The following is a 16,188-nucleotide window of genomic DNA, read 5'->3' on the forward strand; positions in this document are numbered from 1 at the left end:
TGGCCCAGCATGTTTTAGGATTGATTTGAACACAATATGTTTGCTGAGAAAATGAGAGTACATACATACTATGATGTTATTTCAAAATGGAAAGAAAGAAAGATGATTTTAAAGATGTATTAAAAATGCATTTTTGAATTATAGTGAAACTTCCCCTAATGTGTGTTTTCTTGGAAAGCTTGGTGAACGTCAACATCAGTCATATAATGGGAAGTTACTCACAAGCCTAACTGTGGGGAGCCGACCGTTATATGGCAATATTTCAATTCAGCATGTGAGTATGCATGTATAATATAACTTCATTATTTTTCTCTGCACTTTAGGTCCAACTGTGCTGAAAATATCCGCAAGCATATCCTGCACACCGACAAACATGAAGGAGTGAAAATGTACAACTGTCCAAAATGTGAATATGGAACCAATATCCCAGTAGAATTTCGCAATCACTTGAAAGAACTGCATCCTGATATTGAGAATCCTGACCTCGCTTACTTGCATGCTGGTAAGAACATACTTGCAGTTTTTATTATCAGATTTTTTTTCCCAAATAGATTCATGTAAATGGCTGCAATAGGAGAATATCTCAAGTTCGGTATGCATTAATTTGACCAAGGAGAAAGGCAGATTTCATCTCAGTTTGGTTAATGTATTTCATTCCTTCTACAGGACTCACAAGTTAACACAGAGGCATTTTGCACTTAGTCACCAAGTGGTACATGTAGGGATATTTTTATTTGTGTCTGTTTACAGAACTGAGTTGGGCTCATGATTTATCTCGAGACCTTGTGCCAGTACCAAATCTGTGCTTTGTAATTCATGAAGAACAGCAGCAGTACAAGAATGCTCTTTTGTCGCAGTATCAAATGGTTATCATTAGCTTTGCACATCTGAATTAGGAACAGTCTTACTTAAGACCAAATTTGAAATTTGGTTATATGACCAGACTAGACATTATATGATGTGGATGACTTGACTGCCTTGTGTAATTTTTATTCCCCTAAATATACTGCACCCTTCATCCAAATCAACCCAACCTCATTTAGATCTGCTTTTAGCAGAAGACAGATGGAAATGTTTTGACTTTCCCTCCATGCCATTGTCCCATTAAAAATTGTAACCTACCTATATCATGGTAGCTTTAAAGATTTCCCACATAACTAATTAACATATCAAGGCAATTCCAGGCAGACAAAATCTTGCCAAGATGTCTTCTCAGTTAGTTCTATTGCAGTGGTAGATGGACTGGTGTCATTCTTTGAGCTGGTCTCTGGAAGGTTCTCAGGATATAAATAATTGTTGCTGATGGACACAAATATGACATTAGTCCACAGCATTATGTCTGTGCTTCCATTTAATATACACATGTGTGTACATTAAGCAGAAGTATATACAAATATAGAGGTTACAGGTAGCACAGAAAACTGTAAAACAAAAAACAACTGTAATCTATTTTAATCATATTTAAAAGAAGGAGACGTGGTGACCTAATGGGTTAAACTTTTGTGTCATCTGAACTGCTGACCTGAAGGTTAGGTTAATGACCTGAAGGTTGCCAGTTCGAATCCACAAGACAGGGTGAGCTCCTGTCTGTCAGCTCTAGTTTATGGGGACATGAGAGAAGCCTCCCAGCTAACACATCTGAGCGTCCCCTGGGCAATGTCTCTGTAGATGGCCAACTCTCTCACATGTTTAAAGAAAAAAATCTAGATATATTTTTAATTTAAGAGGTTAAGAAGTAAGTAGCAAGAGATAGAATTGCCCCAAGTTATTTGTACTCCATGTTAGTTAAACAGGTTATTTTATTTGATAGATCTGTACCTAGCCGTATGTATATTTCCTGAGACAGTGAAAGTAATGTCATTTATTCAAAATATAGTAGAAAAAAACACTGTCAAGATGAAGCTCAAGAGTCAAGATTCAAAGTGTACTATTTGTTTCTAGGGTTTAAAATTCAGCACGAGGCAGATCAATTAATCACTGCTTTTGGTATAACTTCCACAGTAAAGAGCCATATCTCTGTTCTAATTCTGTCTTCTTGGAAGAAAACGCTGATAAATTTAAGGAAAGCTTTTTTTTTACTGAGCAAATGCTACTAAGGTCACAACTCATTTTTGCAACACATAAATTTCTGATTCCATATCCATAGCCTGAATGAAACGAGGCTTCAAAGGCAAGCTGCTCCGTGATTACATCATAAGAATAGGAAACACTGTGATCCTATCGGTTGTTAACAACTGCAATATTCATGAGTTGAATTGTGAAAGTTCAAGTAGTTAAGCCTAAATAAAATTGTGATCTTTATCCTTCTTGACTGAAGCATTCATCAAATTATTAAAGGAGGGGGATGATTGCTAAAAGTTATAGCATGATCTATTATATGACTTATTTTTTTATCAAGGTATGACTGTGCTACCAAGAGGAAGCTGTAGTTGTTGAATGTCAAGGGAAGATAGAAAATTTCATAACGAAATAATGAATAGTTCTCAGTGATTTCCTTATTTTCCTAAGTATCATTTCTCCCTACATTTCTGTTTCATAGCCCCACCTGCTTTTGAAAGTTAAAATTCCTGGAGATAGACAGATAGATGACGTACTTATGTACTTATGTACATTTTAAGCAGTTATACTTCAAATAAATAAATAAATGGAAGAGGATGTTAAATACAGATTTCACTGGTCACTCTAAATTCATTCCTTCACTGCTCATCTTCTCTGTGTACCAAGAAGGCATTAAATCATATGCTGCATATAAATGTACAGAGTTGCTGAGAATGGCTATAAGGCCAACTTTTTAAAAATCAGTTTTCAGCCTTTCTCTGGTTGTAACTTCTTTACAAAGCGGCCTACAAAGTTGTGCTTGTCTTCAATGCTATAATGCCGCTTATTTATTTATTTATTTATTTATTTTTAAATGATTTTTTAAAGTCCTGTCATTGTTAGGGCAGGTCCTGGAAACAGCTACCAGCTGCTAGAGTAACAGGATATTGCTTGGGTTCCAAGCTACATAAAACAGTATTTTTGATAGCTAGTATGCTTTATATAAAGAAAATGGTAAGCAGCAGCCGCTCAGCTTCAAACAGGTTCACTCTAGTAATAGCTATTAGTGTCAGTCTTTCAATTGCATGTCATATTGATTGGCAGAGAGTCCTTTTCCTCTCTTGTGCTGAATAGTAATTTTAGCATGTGCTTGAAATAAAAACCTTACATAAACGTTTTTCTAGCTCAAAAGAAGGATGCTTGGCTTCATGCACCCTATATAGATTACCTTAAACTTGTATTTCTAGAAAATTAAGCTGCCTAAAGCTGATTGTTTTCCTCCGAACATACCTTTTTATTCCAAAAGTATTTCCTATTTTACAGAAGCCCATCACCACCTGGCGGTAATGTTCCCATGATAATTGTTATTTCCAGGTTTCAGACATCAAAGTAGAAAATGGGAAGAAATTTTTGGACTTTTCTGTCCGTAGTATAATTAAAATAATTTCACAAAGCCTCAGTGAATAATCCACTAGTTATCTTGATCTACCTTGTTCTTCCTAAATAATATAACCAAATAGAAGATGGGAAAGGTTGTTGTTGGTGGTGAGGGGGAACCCACATTTTAGCACAGCTTTGTTGCATTTGCATATTCAAATTCCTCATGTCTTGTTACTGTCTCAAAATACAGTATAACTTGCAACTACAAGGTATAATTCATAAAACATGGCAAGTGTCTGACAATGTTGAAATCTATCACTAGAGTAGATTACTTAATGTAGCAAACTACAGTACTTCCAATTCTCCTAATTTGACAGGATCAGTTTCTATTAACCCTCTGTTAATCAATTTGTCAGTTGTTTTTAAAATGGCCTAGGTTTTCTGTCCTCCTCCTCCTTTTCTCTTTGTCTTCAGATTACTTCAGTTGCCACAAACTGAGTTCAAAGTGCAAAAGTTGTTTGCACTCTGTTAACTCAGCAGAGAAACAGGAGGGGTTGGAATCATACCTTTAGCTCAAGCTAAAGCAACTGCTCCAGTCTCTCAGAGCTTGCCTGTTCTTCCTTATTAATTTTTCCATTTTGATCAGCCTCTGTGATTTGACCGAGATCACCCAGTGGATTAGTGTCCAATGGGGATTTGAACCCTGGCCTCCAAAGTCCTAGTCTAGCACTCAATCCACTATGTCACACTAGCTTGCAAACAAACAGAGTGTGCACAATTTCATCATTTCTGTGATGTTGCACTGAGTATAGCTCATCCACAATGAGGAAGCTAATGTTATCTGATGTTTCTTGCCCATGCAGGGATGGGAGTAGGCAAATGCATACAGTATAATAACCTATATTACTACCAATTGGACTGAAAGAACAGAAATTGGTCTCAGTAGACCAGATAGAATCTAGTAATTGTTTGCTCATGTACTGCCATAACATGCTGATTATCCATTTGAGATATTAATATCCTGTACCTGAAATAGTCAATAACTTAATTTTCTTCTTCAGGGAGCGAAACTGCATTGATCCATATAACAGGGCCAACACTGGATCGGCTCTGGGTATGGACCCCACAGGGTCTCCCCTTGCTGCTGTGGACGCAGGAGGGAGTGCTCACTGCCCAGTAGCACTGAACTATCCTAACTGTCCCTCCTGATCTCCATACTGCGGCATCTCCAGCTATGACATGGGTCCTAATGATCTGTCATTATATGCCTACCCCCTCCCCTCTTTCCTCCCTTCCCAGAAAACTGTGGTTGATGTCAGGGCATGAAACAGTGAACAGGTAGAACCCATATCATGGCCAGAGACACAGAGGGTGAGGGGAAGGGATTGCCATTCCATGTCCTAAGATTACCTGAGCCTGAAAAATATGGATTGGCAGTGAGGACAGTTGCAACCGGTTCCATTTTGAAACTAGCCCAGCTGTTCCCACTGGCCCTGAGTTGGGGAAAATTGTGAATTCTGTGCCAGAACTCAAATTTTCCTCCAATTTCCGGTAGTGCGGGACATGGTCACAATAGTAGTAGTAGTAGTAGTAGTAGTAGTTCTTGCTGCTGCTGCTGCTGTTTGTATCTTGTATCTTTGAGACACAAAGCAGCTCACAATTAAAAAATACAGTTTAAAATCTCTAGTATTAGGTAGGTCTTGCCCCACATTACCCTGTATCAGCACTGTTCAGCATTTAGGTGCCACAGGGCGGATCCTCTTCTATACAAACCTAAGTGGTCACAGAGACCATATGCCACGGTCTCTTGTGATTCCCATACATTCTACTCAGAACACCGAATGTGTGTCCATTTACAAATAACCACGTGAAGAATGATAGTTACAACTGAGCAACCTGTTCATCTTCTTTATACTTTTGGATTTATGTTTTATTTCTCATAGTTTTCTTTGAATTTATATTCACATTTATCAACTGTTAGTTGTCTTTCAATTGCTAAGTATTTCTTCATATCCTTGGGATCTGTGCTGGGATTTTTAAACTGTCATTTGTGCTATTTAAATTTCATTTGATTAATGTAAGTTGGACTGCCTTAAATAATTTCCATTTAGAGGAATTAAGAAATATAAGGGAAGAAAATGCTGACCCACAGAATAAGTAGAGGCTTAAAAAAATCCTCCCTTGGATTCCATTTGTTAGAAAAGCCCATCATTGTGACTAGGTCTGTAATTATGGTTTCTGTGACCTCTAAAATGATACGATGAGAAAAGAGCTTGAATGTCATTGTTAAAATTATCGAAAGTGGTGTTCATGGAAGACTAATTTGTTGTTATTGATTTTTTTGAATGCAGTAACTTGAGATGAAATTACACCACCTATAATTTTTGCTCATCATAAAATAGGGAGAGTTTACACTAAGCTAAAAACCTTTTGCTCCAAATGACGTAATAAAAACAAAAATCATATCCCCAAGATTTTTAATGTTAAGTGTAATTTTTGGCATTATGATGTAATGTGCAAATAGGAAATGCTGCATAATAAAATGTTAACACTCTGTGTATAGTATATTGGCTTGCATCCACCAGAAGATATGCTGCTGGTGGAACAGATCTCTACCACCTGCATCTCTGTGCATTTTTCAGACAGATTAAGGTACTGAGGACAACATAGGAAGTCCCAAAATAGGAGAAGAGATCAAAACACTTGACATTGGATGGATCCAGCAATTTTCACTGACCTATTTTCAAAAATGAGAGGGAGTTGATATTAGCTTGGAATATTCTTTGTATTGATGTTGAATACGAGGAAGATCCCAAACCAATATGTTTATGTTAATGTTATAAGGAAAATCACCCTTTTGCTGAAGCATGTTAAATCCTGTACTATTTTAAACAAACCGTACAACAATAAACTAAAACAAATTATTACTTTCCCCCCGCCTTTTTTGGAGAGGTGGGTGGACTGATACAATAACCAGGTGTATAACTGTTATTATACACATGCATTTTTAAAGCTCCTGTTGCAAATTTTTAGGCTTGGTTCTGCTGATCTAAGTTTTAAAAATTGGTATGTTCAACTTCCTGCATGTTTCTATCTTTGATGAGAGATTAATTGAATCCTCTTGTTTCCACCAAAGAAAACATGCCCAGAACTGTGTGTAATTGCAGCTCAGCAAGAATGTGCAACCAGTTTTTGTGTAAAACATACGGCTTCTGGAAGACCTGAGCTTTTATGTTTTGAAAACAATTCCTTTAGTTTCAGTGAGGTTCTAAAAAGCAAAGGTAGGCAAACTACAGACTTATGACATTAGCTTTGTTTTCCTTTAAAACCTAAAGATACACCCACCCGGATTGAGTGCAAAACAGAAGCTTGAGTAAAGGAACATGTAAATGTAGAGCAAACTACTGCTGAGCGCATTGTCAGCCTAAGAATTCGTTTGTAGAACTGGAGCTTCCACATAGCTTTTCTTGTATAAATTTTCTTCTAATTTCACTCAAACCCTTCTAGTTATGTTGAATAGGGAAAGACAATCTCAAAAGGACCAGGGAATGCCTAAATAAGAATTGCACTGGGTCAGAAAAGGAGTGGGGTGGGGGGGGGGATTGTGACCTACATGGCTTTTTGCCTTTACCATTGTCCAGGTTTTGAGTAGACTTTGGAAAATAATATAAGTTCAAATTAAATTTCAATTTAAGCAGGTTGCAGAGTTCAGGTTCTAATGAACTTGAGTCCAACTAGCCTTGAAATATTTCTTATAAACATTTTAAAAACATTTATGAACTGGTAGAATGGCATGATATACCTTTTCTGCTTTTTTATCAAAACAACTACACAACATACTTGTGATGACCCATGGGCCTTGTAGTCCTGCTCATGACATTGTGATGCCTGATGAAGAAGAAAACTTGGGTTTTTTACCTTCCCAGTCAGAACTGGATTCTTCCCAGACAGATTCTTCCCAGCCAGATCTGGGAACCTTGCACCTGCAAGAGGATTATGTTCCAGAAGTATGTCAAACAAATACTGAGGCTACATCTCCAGTGTTTTCTCGCCATGAGTTTTGTAAACAACAGAGAGGCTTGGAAGCAGCCTCGCGCAGGAGTGCGAGAATAATTGCTAAGAATTTGCCAATTAAGCCCGCTTTCCATGAGAATCTTTAAGGAGTCAAACATCTGGTCTCAGAGATTAGCTTTCGTTTCTGGTTCCCAGAGAACTGCTCTCGGCGGGAAAGTTAGACTCTATATAGGTGTTTTACCCGCGGAGTAACTTTGCGGAGTCAATTCGTCAGCCTCCGGAGCGAGTTGTGTCTGGACAGCGCGCTCCGTTTCAAGCCTCGTTCCAGCTCAAGCCTTGCCTTGTTTCCAGCCTTCGCTCCTGTTTCCCAGCCTTTGTTTACCTACGGACCTTGCCTTGTTTTCCCAGGACTAAACCTTGCCTTGTTTCACGGATTTTACCAAGTTATTCCACGGACCTTGTTCTTGTTCCTCGTTACCTTGTTCCACGTTTCAAGCCTTGTTTCAAGTATCAAGTTATTTCCTAGCCTTGCTCAAGTTCATGGACTAAAGGACCTTGTCATCTCCCCTCACTTTGCCTGGCAAAGTGAGTGTTTCGGTTATTGGATTACAACTTTGGACCTTAATATTTCATATTGGACATTGTTTCTTTGGACTAATTTTGACCTTCCCTGAAAGGTCTACTTCTGGACTAACTTTTACATTTGCTTTTACTAACTTTATATATTTCCTTAATAAAGATATTAGATAGAATCTGGCCTCTGCGTATGGTTATTGGTGCTCTGTAGCCTGGGTCGTGACAATACTCCTCTAAATCACCATGTTAGTCATCCCTGAACTATTAATCAGAAAACCATATCCATGTGATATCACCTCTAAATATATATGTTGTCTAACTCTCATTGTACAGTGGGTGGATCACATGTCTGTTTGGTTTAGAATCAATCTATGCATAAATCCATTCCTAAGTGAGTATTATATTCCAGCTATACAACCACTTTTTCATTTTCTTATCCAGAAACACAATTTCTGGAAAATGAAAGGACATAATTACAGAGTCCAAAACAGGAATAGTACATTCAAAGTAAAATTTTCTTGGCATTGTTCTTCTGGTTAGGAAGGAAAGTAGAAGTACATAGAATTAAATGACTACATTGTATAATAAAGTTAGTATAAATATGTCACTTGGCCTTAATCATTTGGGGCTTTCCCCCCTCTCTTCATTATTTAAAATGTATTGTGAAACATCTTTCTGTTACAGTGTTTGCAATTCAAAAGATTATGTGAATCTTCCTGTGTGAAGTTGTTCACTCTTACATCCACCTACTTAAGAGTTCTAACATGCTAAGTGATGGAATTTTAAAATATATATAGTGATCACAGAAACTTTATCAGCTGTTTGTCTATGCCTAGGCTTATATGCAGCCTAAATACCCTAAATACGCTAAAGGCTCTAGACCATGTCTGTTCTTGAAAGCTAAGCAGGGCCAGCCTGATTAGTACTTGAATGAGATACAGTCAAAGTATACTAGGCACTGTGGATTATATTTCACAGGAAGGAACTGGGAAACCACCTCTGAGTAATCCTTGCCTAAGAAAACCCTATAAAAGGAATGGGGGTAATCATGGATGAATAGGCAACTTGAAGGCACATACACACACATGCTTTTAAATTGATAGATTATATATCTGTGCACATGTCATGTATAGTACTTGATCCCTTGCTTTTCTCCTGGACAAGAATTACCTTGCAGGAATTTTTCATGATCTGAAAAATTAAAAAAATCAGAAACATCACATGAGGAACTAGGGATGAAAAAATATATTTGAAAAATGTTTAAAATACATGTTTTTAAGCTTTCAGAAAACTCTTGGATTGATGAGAATCTTCATAATTCAGGACTAATTATGTGTAAAATTACCCAGGTTGTTTTGAGTGCAGAAAACATTTTGAGCGCAGGAATATTTCTTTTCACCGCTCTTTCTATTTCTATGCATTCTGTGTTGTTGTTTTTTCTGCAAAACCATCATGTGCCAGTATCACTCAGAACAAAGCTTAAATTCTGGGAACTCCAGAAACTCTGAGGTTTTCAAAGACCCTTTCATGGCAAGAAGGAAATAAGTATGTGCTACTTCGATTAAAAAGAAATGTAGTGAAAAATTATGTCCCTACTAGAATACAGTCCAAAAACATTGTTAGCTCAACATTTTTAGAATGCGCTCAATATAGACACTCATCTGATCCACAGAAAACCTTCTCAGTGACCAGCTTTCCCACAAAGCATTATCGATGAAATCAGGATTGATTTGTACAGATATAAAATTTGGATGATTCCACCCATCCAAAATAGATTCATACTTTGGAATCCTATGTTCAGGTCAATCAACTATGCCCTCATTTCACCTTTCTCCACACCTCAATAGCATATCATAATGACTGAGCTTATTAGTTCTCATTGGACTGTTAGAGGGTTTAGATTTTGTGGAGTGAGATCCACGTTCTTCCAACCTTGCTGATATCTCCACTTTCAGTCTGGATCATGCTGCATTAGCTACATGAGAATCCACATTCACCTCTAAACTTTGGAAATCAAGGAAATAATAGAACTATTTGCAATTTATCAACAACAAATTAATAAGGGAATAGCAGTGTTCATGTATGGCATCTCTATCTTTGGTAATGATGGCAGTGGGTGGGATCCTGTTATTTTAAACCTTTCAAGACATGTGCAAATTAAAAGTGCATCTTGGAATGCATTTTGATTTCAGCATGAAGTTTTTAGACTTAGATACGTTCAAGAAGATATTCCTGAACTGTTAACTGTTATACTGTAACAAATCTGATTCTGCAAAAATCTCATGAAAATGATCCTTTAAATTTAAGAAACATACAGTACATACATACCTGTTCTACTATACTTTAAAGTCCCATACTCTTTAGTTACTTTTCTTCTGCTGCTATTTATTATGGCCTTATTGATATTTCACCAGGGTTTTTCCAAGTCTAACAATGCAAATGCTTGCAGCCTTGCAATTTCTGGGCCAGAATGATAGGGCTGTCTTAAGCTACAGTTGATATTTTGTTTTCCTTAGTGGAACTGAGTCAGAGCCAGAAACACATACAGCAGCATTCGCCCTGGGATAGCCTCAAGGTAATAACCTGACCTGACCATCTTCATCCCCATAACACTTGAGAGAAAATGCTTTTGAGCCTATGCCAAGATCCATTAACAGTTGCATTTAAAATCAGGATGCACCATTGGTGACTTGATTGGGAGAAAAAAAACATTCAAAACGCTATGGCTTCAATTCAGGAATCTTGGCATTGCTGCCGAGCCAGAAATTGCTGGAGGGAAACCTTGCCAAATGTCACATGTGAAAAGGCCTTGATAAAGGAAAACGATTAGTTAATTGTACCTTGGAAAAATGCAAAATACAACTTGAAAAATTTGTGATCCCAAGCTAAGAATACAGTGATGTTCTATGGGGAAATAAGATTGTTCCTAACACTGACCGGCAGAATGAACATTTATATTTGAATAATAATGGTAAAACAGTAGCTATTGAAAGAAATGACAAATGTAAACTTGTTCTATTCTTCAGTCAAATTTCAGAGAATATGATAATTAAGCTTTTAGCGTATTTGAGTTTAGCTTCCACTGACATAACATCATGCTTCTTAAAGCAGTTACTTATTTCCCTATAGATCATTCTATGTCTAATGTTGACTTTTCAAATGAAATTTAAATCTAACTTATTGGTGAAGTCTTAACATCTACAATTTTATTCTTTGTTATATATTATTCATCGGAGCTAGAATTGCACGTTAGTCACTTTTATTTTGTAATCCTGTTCAGTTAGAAGAAGAGCCATATATGCAATGCATCATGTTCAAATTCAATGTGTGGTTCAATGTGCAAGTGTTTGGGAAGACTAGCCCATTAATTTCAGTGACAAGGGAAGCATCACTACATGCTTTGCAGGGATAGAACTATCCTTGCTGCCGCTTCATTGAAAATTAATGATGAAAATGTGGCAAAGAAAGGAGCTCTTATAGTAAAGAAGTGAATATTTTACAGAGTACCTGTGAAGAGTTCAATTCTAAATGGAAAAGATTATCAGGGGTCAGCCAAACTAAAACTAGATCTGTTGTAATATATGCTGAACCCAGAACACATAGACCCATCCTAAGGGTAATTATTTAGCACTATAACCCCCAATCTGGCCTGTACCAGTAAACTGACTATGTCCCTGGTCTGGAAAAGGACAAGATCTAACTCCCCAGCATCTTCTTCTATGGTTCCCTTTTCAGTTCTTCTGTCAACAGAGTTTAGTGGAGCAGTTCTTACAGCAGATTGCTCTGTTGGCAGATCTTTGGGATTAGCAAAGTACAGAAGGGTTCTGATGGGAAAATAGTATTTCTGCTGTTAAAGGTATTTCTGCTGGCAAAAGAAATTTCTCCCAATTTCTACTGCCAATGTATCTTTGAGTTATGATTGGACAGTTTGCCAGCAGTAGAAACATAAATGTGTCTTATGTGAATTACAGTCTCATCACACTTGAACATTTTTCCACTTAGATCCTTAAATGCTGTGACTTCCTTCTTCAGAATTCTGGAGTTAGTAGTTTAGGCAGAGGCATTTAAACTGCTCATCCATAGAAGCCCTGGTCCTCCCTAAATTACAAAACCCAGAATTCTGCAGGGGGCAGTCACAGCATTTAAAGTGGATTAAATTGGAAAAAATTAAGTGTGATGAGGTCCTTAGAAGATCCTCATAATGTTATGGCAAAAAATATTAAGCTTCAACGTCCACTGCATCACTTTGATCTCTAGCAAGTATTGGCTAGTATGGCAAAGACCTGCAGCCATTTCACGTTATAAACATGGGAAGATATTTTTACATTCTATTCTTGAATTGTGTATCATGAATCTCTCTGGGACTATACATTAGAGAGGAAGCAGAAACGATCAGTGCTTAGATTGAAATAGTAATGCGTGGGGGTCAGTTTATTTAATTCAAGGTTTGTTAAACAAGTGCATTTTTGCAAATGTAGTCAACTGAATTTGTGAAAGCTTAACTGCTCCTTAACTGTCTACAAAGGTGTAGGGTTTTTTTTTTCATGTCAGGAGCAACTTGAGTTGCTTCTGGAGTGAGAGAATTGGCAATCTGCAAGGACGGTGTAGTAAAATAATTTTAAAAGCCAGTCATTTTGGCACTCTAAATCTAACTATCCGAACAGTAACCCGTGGGCAATTGGAAGCCCAATTAGCACGAATTCTAGTTTCATTGAGGTGCCAAGAAAAATATATCTATTTATTAAAGTTTTTGGCCTGATTTATTTATTTCCAATGGAGTTGTGAAACCGTTTTAATAATTTGAATTTATTTTAATTTGTTAATCTGTTGGACATGTTTTTAGTCTATTGAAATTATTTTTATAGTTTTAAATTATCTTATGTATTTTTCATTGAGATTATCTGTATACCACCTTGAGATCTTTTCATTTAAGTCAAGATAGAACTAATTTAACAAATAAAATGAGATAACTCTTTTTTGGAAGAAATATCCCTGGAAATATTTTTAGTAGTATCTGTGCAGGAGTGGCACATAATAAAGGAAAGATGTTAAAGAATTTGTAAATATATAATTGTTTTTACTCAAACCAAAAATCATATATCTTTGTACACTGCAGAAAGTGTAAGAATTGGCTTGCAACCTTTGATTTACTCTTTATTTCCAGAGATTGTAAAGCTGGTCAGGTTTCTTTTGAATTGTGTAATGTCTCCTGAAGGCATCTTACATGAATTTGTGATACAACACTCCTACTTTTTTGTTTTACTCTTTGCACTGGGGACTGAAAGGCCACTTGTAATTTTTAAATTAAAAGGCTTGTTAATCTACATTGATTTTCAAGTTTCATATAGATTCTTAGCTGAAAAAATACAGTACACAGCCAACTGCTCTATCACCTGACAGGAATTGATAAAGCATCTGTGCAGAAAGTGTCAGAAAAAGGTTAATATTTATTGATTTTTATGGTGCTACAACCAATGTAGTTTTGCCATCAAAGATGTATGGCCACTAGCAATAGAATCTGTAAAATTGCGCGTTTCGTGTTAGTTTTTACTATAACTTATCTGTGTGTTTTGGCCTTAAAAATGACAGATCTTTAATGTAGAACAGAATGCACCAAATGTGTGGCTGCTATATACCTGAATCAGAATTTAGTATTCCAAAATGAGATGTTCTAAAAGCTGGGGTCGGGGGAGACCTTGCATTGTAAATGACAATCACACTTAGCCTTTTCATACATTTAACTATCTTCTATTGATCTGTAGCAGGTGCCAAGCAAGTGGGAGTTTAAATTATTACCAATAAAGATCTTGCTTCTTCAGATCGAAATGGTTATGATTAGAGGGAGCATGGGCAAGTGATTAGTGGCAGTCTTCATAAAAATTTGCCTACATTGAAACATAGTGCCAAGCACTGTCATATTTATGGTAGGAGAAGCTCCATCACCAGTTTAAGCTTAGCTGGAAAAGAAACAAATTCAATTGTATTTAACATATCTCTTTTTTTAAAAGATATATTCTGAATGTTTATCAAAGATGTTTCCATATTTTATATTTTCTGATGCCCTCCACACATGCCAAAGTCTACTTATACCTTTTAATATTGCTCCTTACAAAGTGAATGGTGAAGAGCATGTGTAGGAGCTATTTCTGTAGATTAGGGTCCTTATGGAAACGTTTATCAAGCCAATTATGTTTATAAACCTTGAATCTACAGCCTGGACTTTGGTAGACATTGTACATTTAATCCACCTCTGTAAGGATGTCTGGTCTGGGCCATAAATGTCAGAAACACTGGTGAAATGTATATGCTTGGTGATAGAGGATTATTATTTTTCCAACTTTTTGGTGTGCTCTGGTTCCTCTCTTTGTTACTTCTTTTTTAAAAGGTTCACTGGAGAAGTCAGAGCAGGTTTGAGTTTGAACAGCTTCTAATGATTATAGTGATGGGAAGAAACACTTCCCGTGTTGGCTGACCTGTAGAATAAATGGTAGCATATACTGTAAACATGGTTTAGTTCTCCTTTTGTCTGTATCACATTTTTTCCTATTGAGCTTTATACCAACAGTTTGTCTGCTCTTTTCCCCCCCTAGACAGCTTGCCCATTTTATTGTGCTCATTTAGAGGAAAGAAAAACAGTTTGTCTCCCTGAAAGGCCAAGAACATTGACTGGAAAACTACTTTCAGAGCTAAAATACCATTATAATATATGGCAACTAAAGTTCTCCAATTGAATGTTGCAAAAAAGAATGACAATGTGAAATATAATCTGAGAAGAGAGGATTTTTCACCTCCTCTAAACCTTCTATCCAGAAGCCCGCAATGAAATCTGAATGTAAAATATTGCACAAAACAATGTAACTAATTGCAGCAAGTCTGGGAAGAGCCAGTGAATCTATAACTCCACCTTTTAATTGTAATGATTCTCTCATTAATCTAACATACTCCAGTTTTATTGCACTTCATTAACTCAAACCCCATTTTTACTGATTATTTTAAATCATTGTTTTGAAAGTCATTGTAATTTCGGCCACAATATTCTCACATTTGGGCTATTTTGACATGTGTCCAATTTTTCTTTAATTCTGTTATTTCTGATTTTCATACCACCAGCTGCCAAAATCCTTATATGTTTTACGGCATCCATAACTAATTTCAGTCTCAAAGTTATGGATGGCAGCTTAGTGACAGAAGGTTTTTCAAACACGTTATTTAATTTAAAAAATTAACTGGAGCCGGCTATAAACCATTAATTATGGTTGCTAACCCCATCCCTCTAAATTGGCTATTACTTTAGGTATCGCTGATATGTTACACTTTCAACCAATTTCAGCAAATAATGTTACAGGAAGTGTTTTTTAATTCATTACGTAATTCAACTTTAGTATTAGCAATACACAACAAAAACCCCATACTTGTTTAAAATTGCACAACCATTAAAATGCTACATTGTTCAAATTGGAAACATACATCAAATAATAAAAATAATTGATTTCTAACTTGTAAATGTTTGTTCTAAAACTTGTGGAGTTGTGCTACCAGAGAAAAAGACCATGGCAAGGAGTTTTTTTAAAGCACCAAACTGAATAGTCTAGCAACTTTGCACAGATATTATTTTTGATGGTCCAAATTTGGCGGATAACAGATGATGTATTCCATGTATTTTTGGGCAAAACCTTGTCAGTCATTTACAGATAGTAGTGAATAATCATCAAGGAGATAATGCAGCCCAATGTATATAAGAAATGATTTGTGATCCAGTAGCCAATATTTTAAACAATATTGGCAGTTGGAAGTCCCTTCTAAACCATTTGCTCACTGAATGTCCTTGTTTTAAGTAATCATCTCTCTCTAATAAAAATGTCTAGTTTACAAGGTTATTGTAAAGATAAAATGGAATAAACCGATGTACTCTGTCCAAGGTATACCAAATAAATAATTTCACGTGAATTTCATTGAATGATCATCTGATCAGTGGCCATATAATCACTGAGAAAACTCTTGACCTTATCTAATAGTATTGTGGAAAAATAAAAATGTTTTGCTTAGTGCAATTAAATCCTCAAAATAAATATTTCTTTAAAAAAAAAGAAAAAAGATTTGATTGCTGTTATTAAGGGTGTTGTTCCCAGGGAAAACAGCGAGCTTCTCTACACAAGTTAAAGTCAGTAGACTTACCCTTAG

At 36.3% G+C, this 16,188-nt stretch overlaps 1 protein-coding gene across 1 annotated transcript in view; it reads left to right on the plus strand.

Annotated features, from left to right (window-relative positions):
* Positions 1-16,188, plus strand: part of znf407 (zinc finger protein 407) — a 394,840-nt gene that overhangs the window by 282,813 nt on the left and 95,839 nt on the right. The window contains exon 8 of the mRNA XM_062980599.1: positions 324-502. Within this exon, the coding sequence (XP_062836669.1) occupies positions 324-502 (179 nt within the window). The remainder of the gene's footprint in view (positions 1-323; positions 503-16,188) is intronic.

The sequence above is a fragment of the Anolis carolinensis genome, chromosome 4 (genome assembly GCF_035594765.1).
Source record: "Anolis carolinensis isolate JA03-04 chromosome 4, rAnoCar3.1.pri, whole genome shotgun sequence".
Lineage (NCBI taxonomy): Eukaryota > Metazoa > Chordata > Lepidosauria > Squamata > Dactyloidae > Anolis > Anolis carolinensis.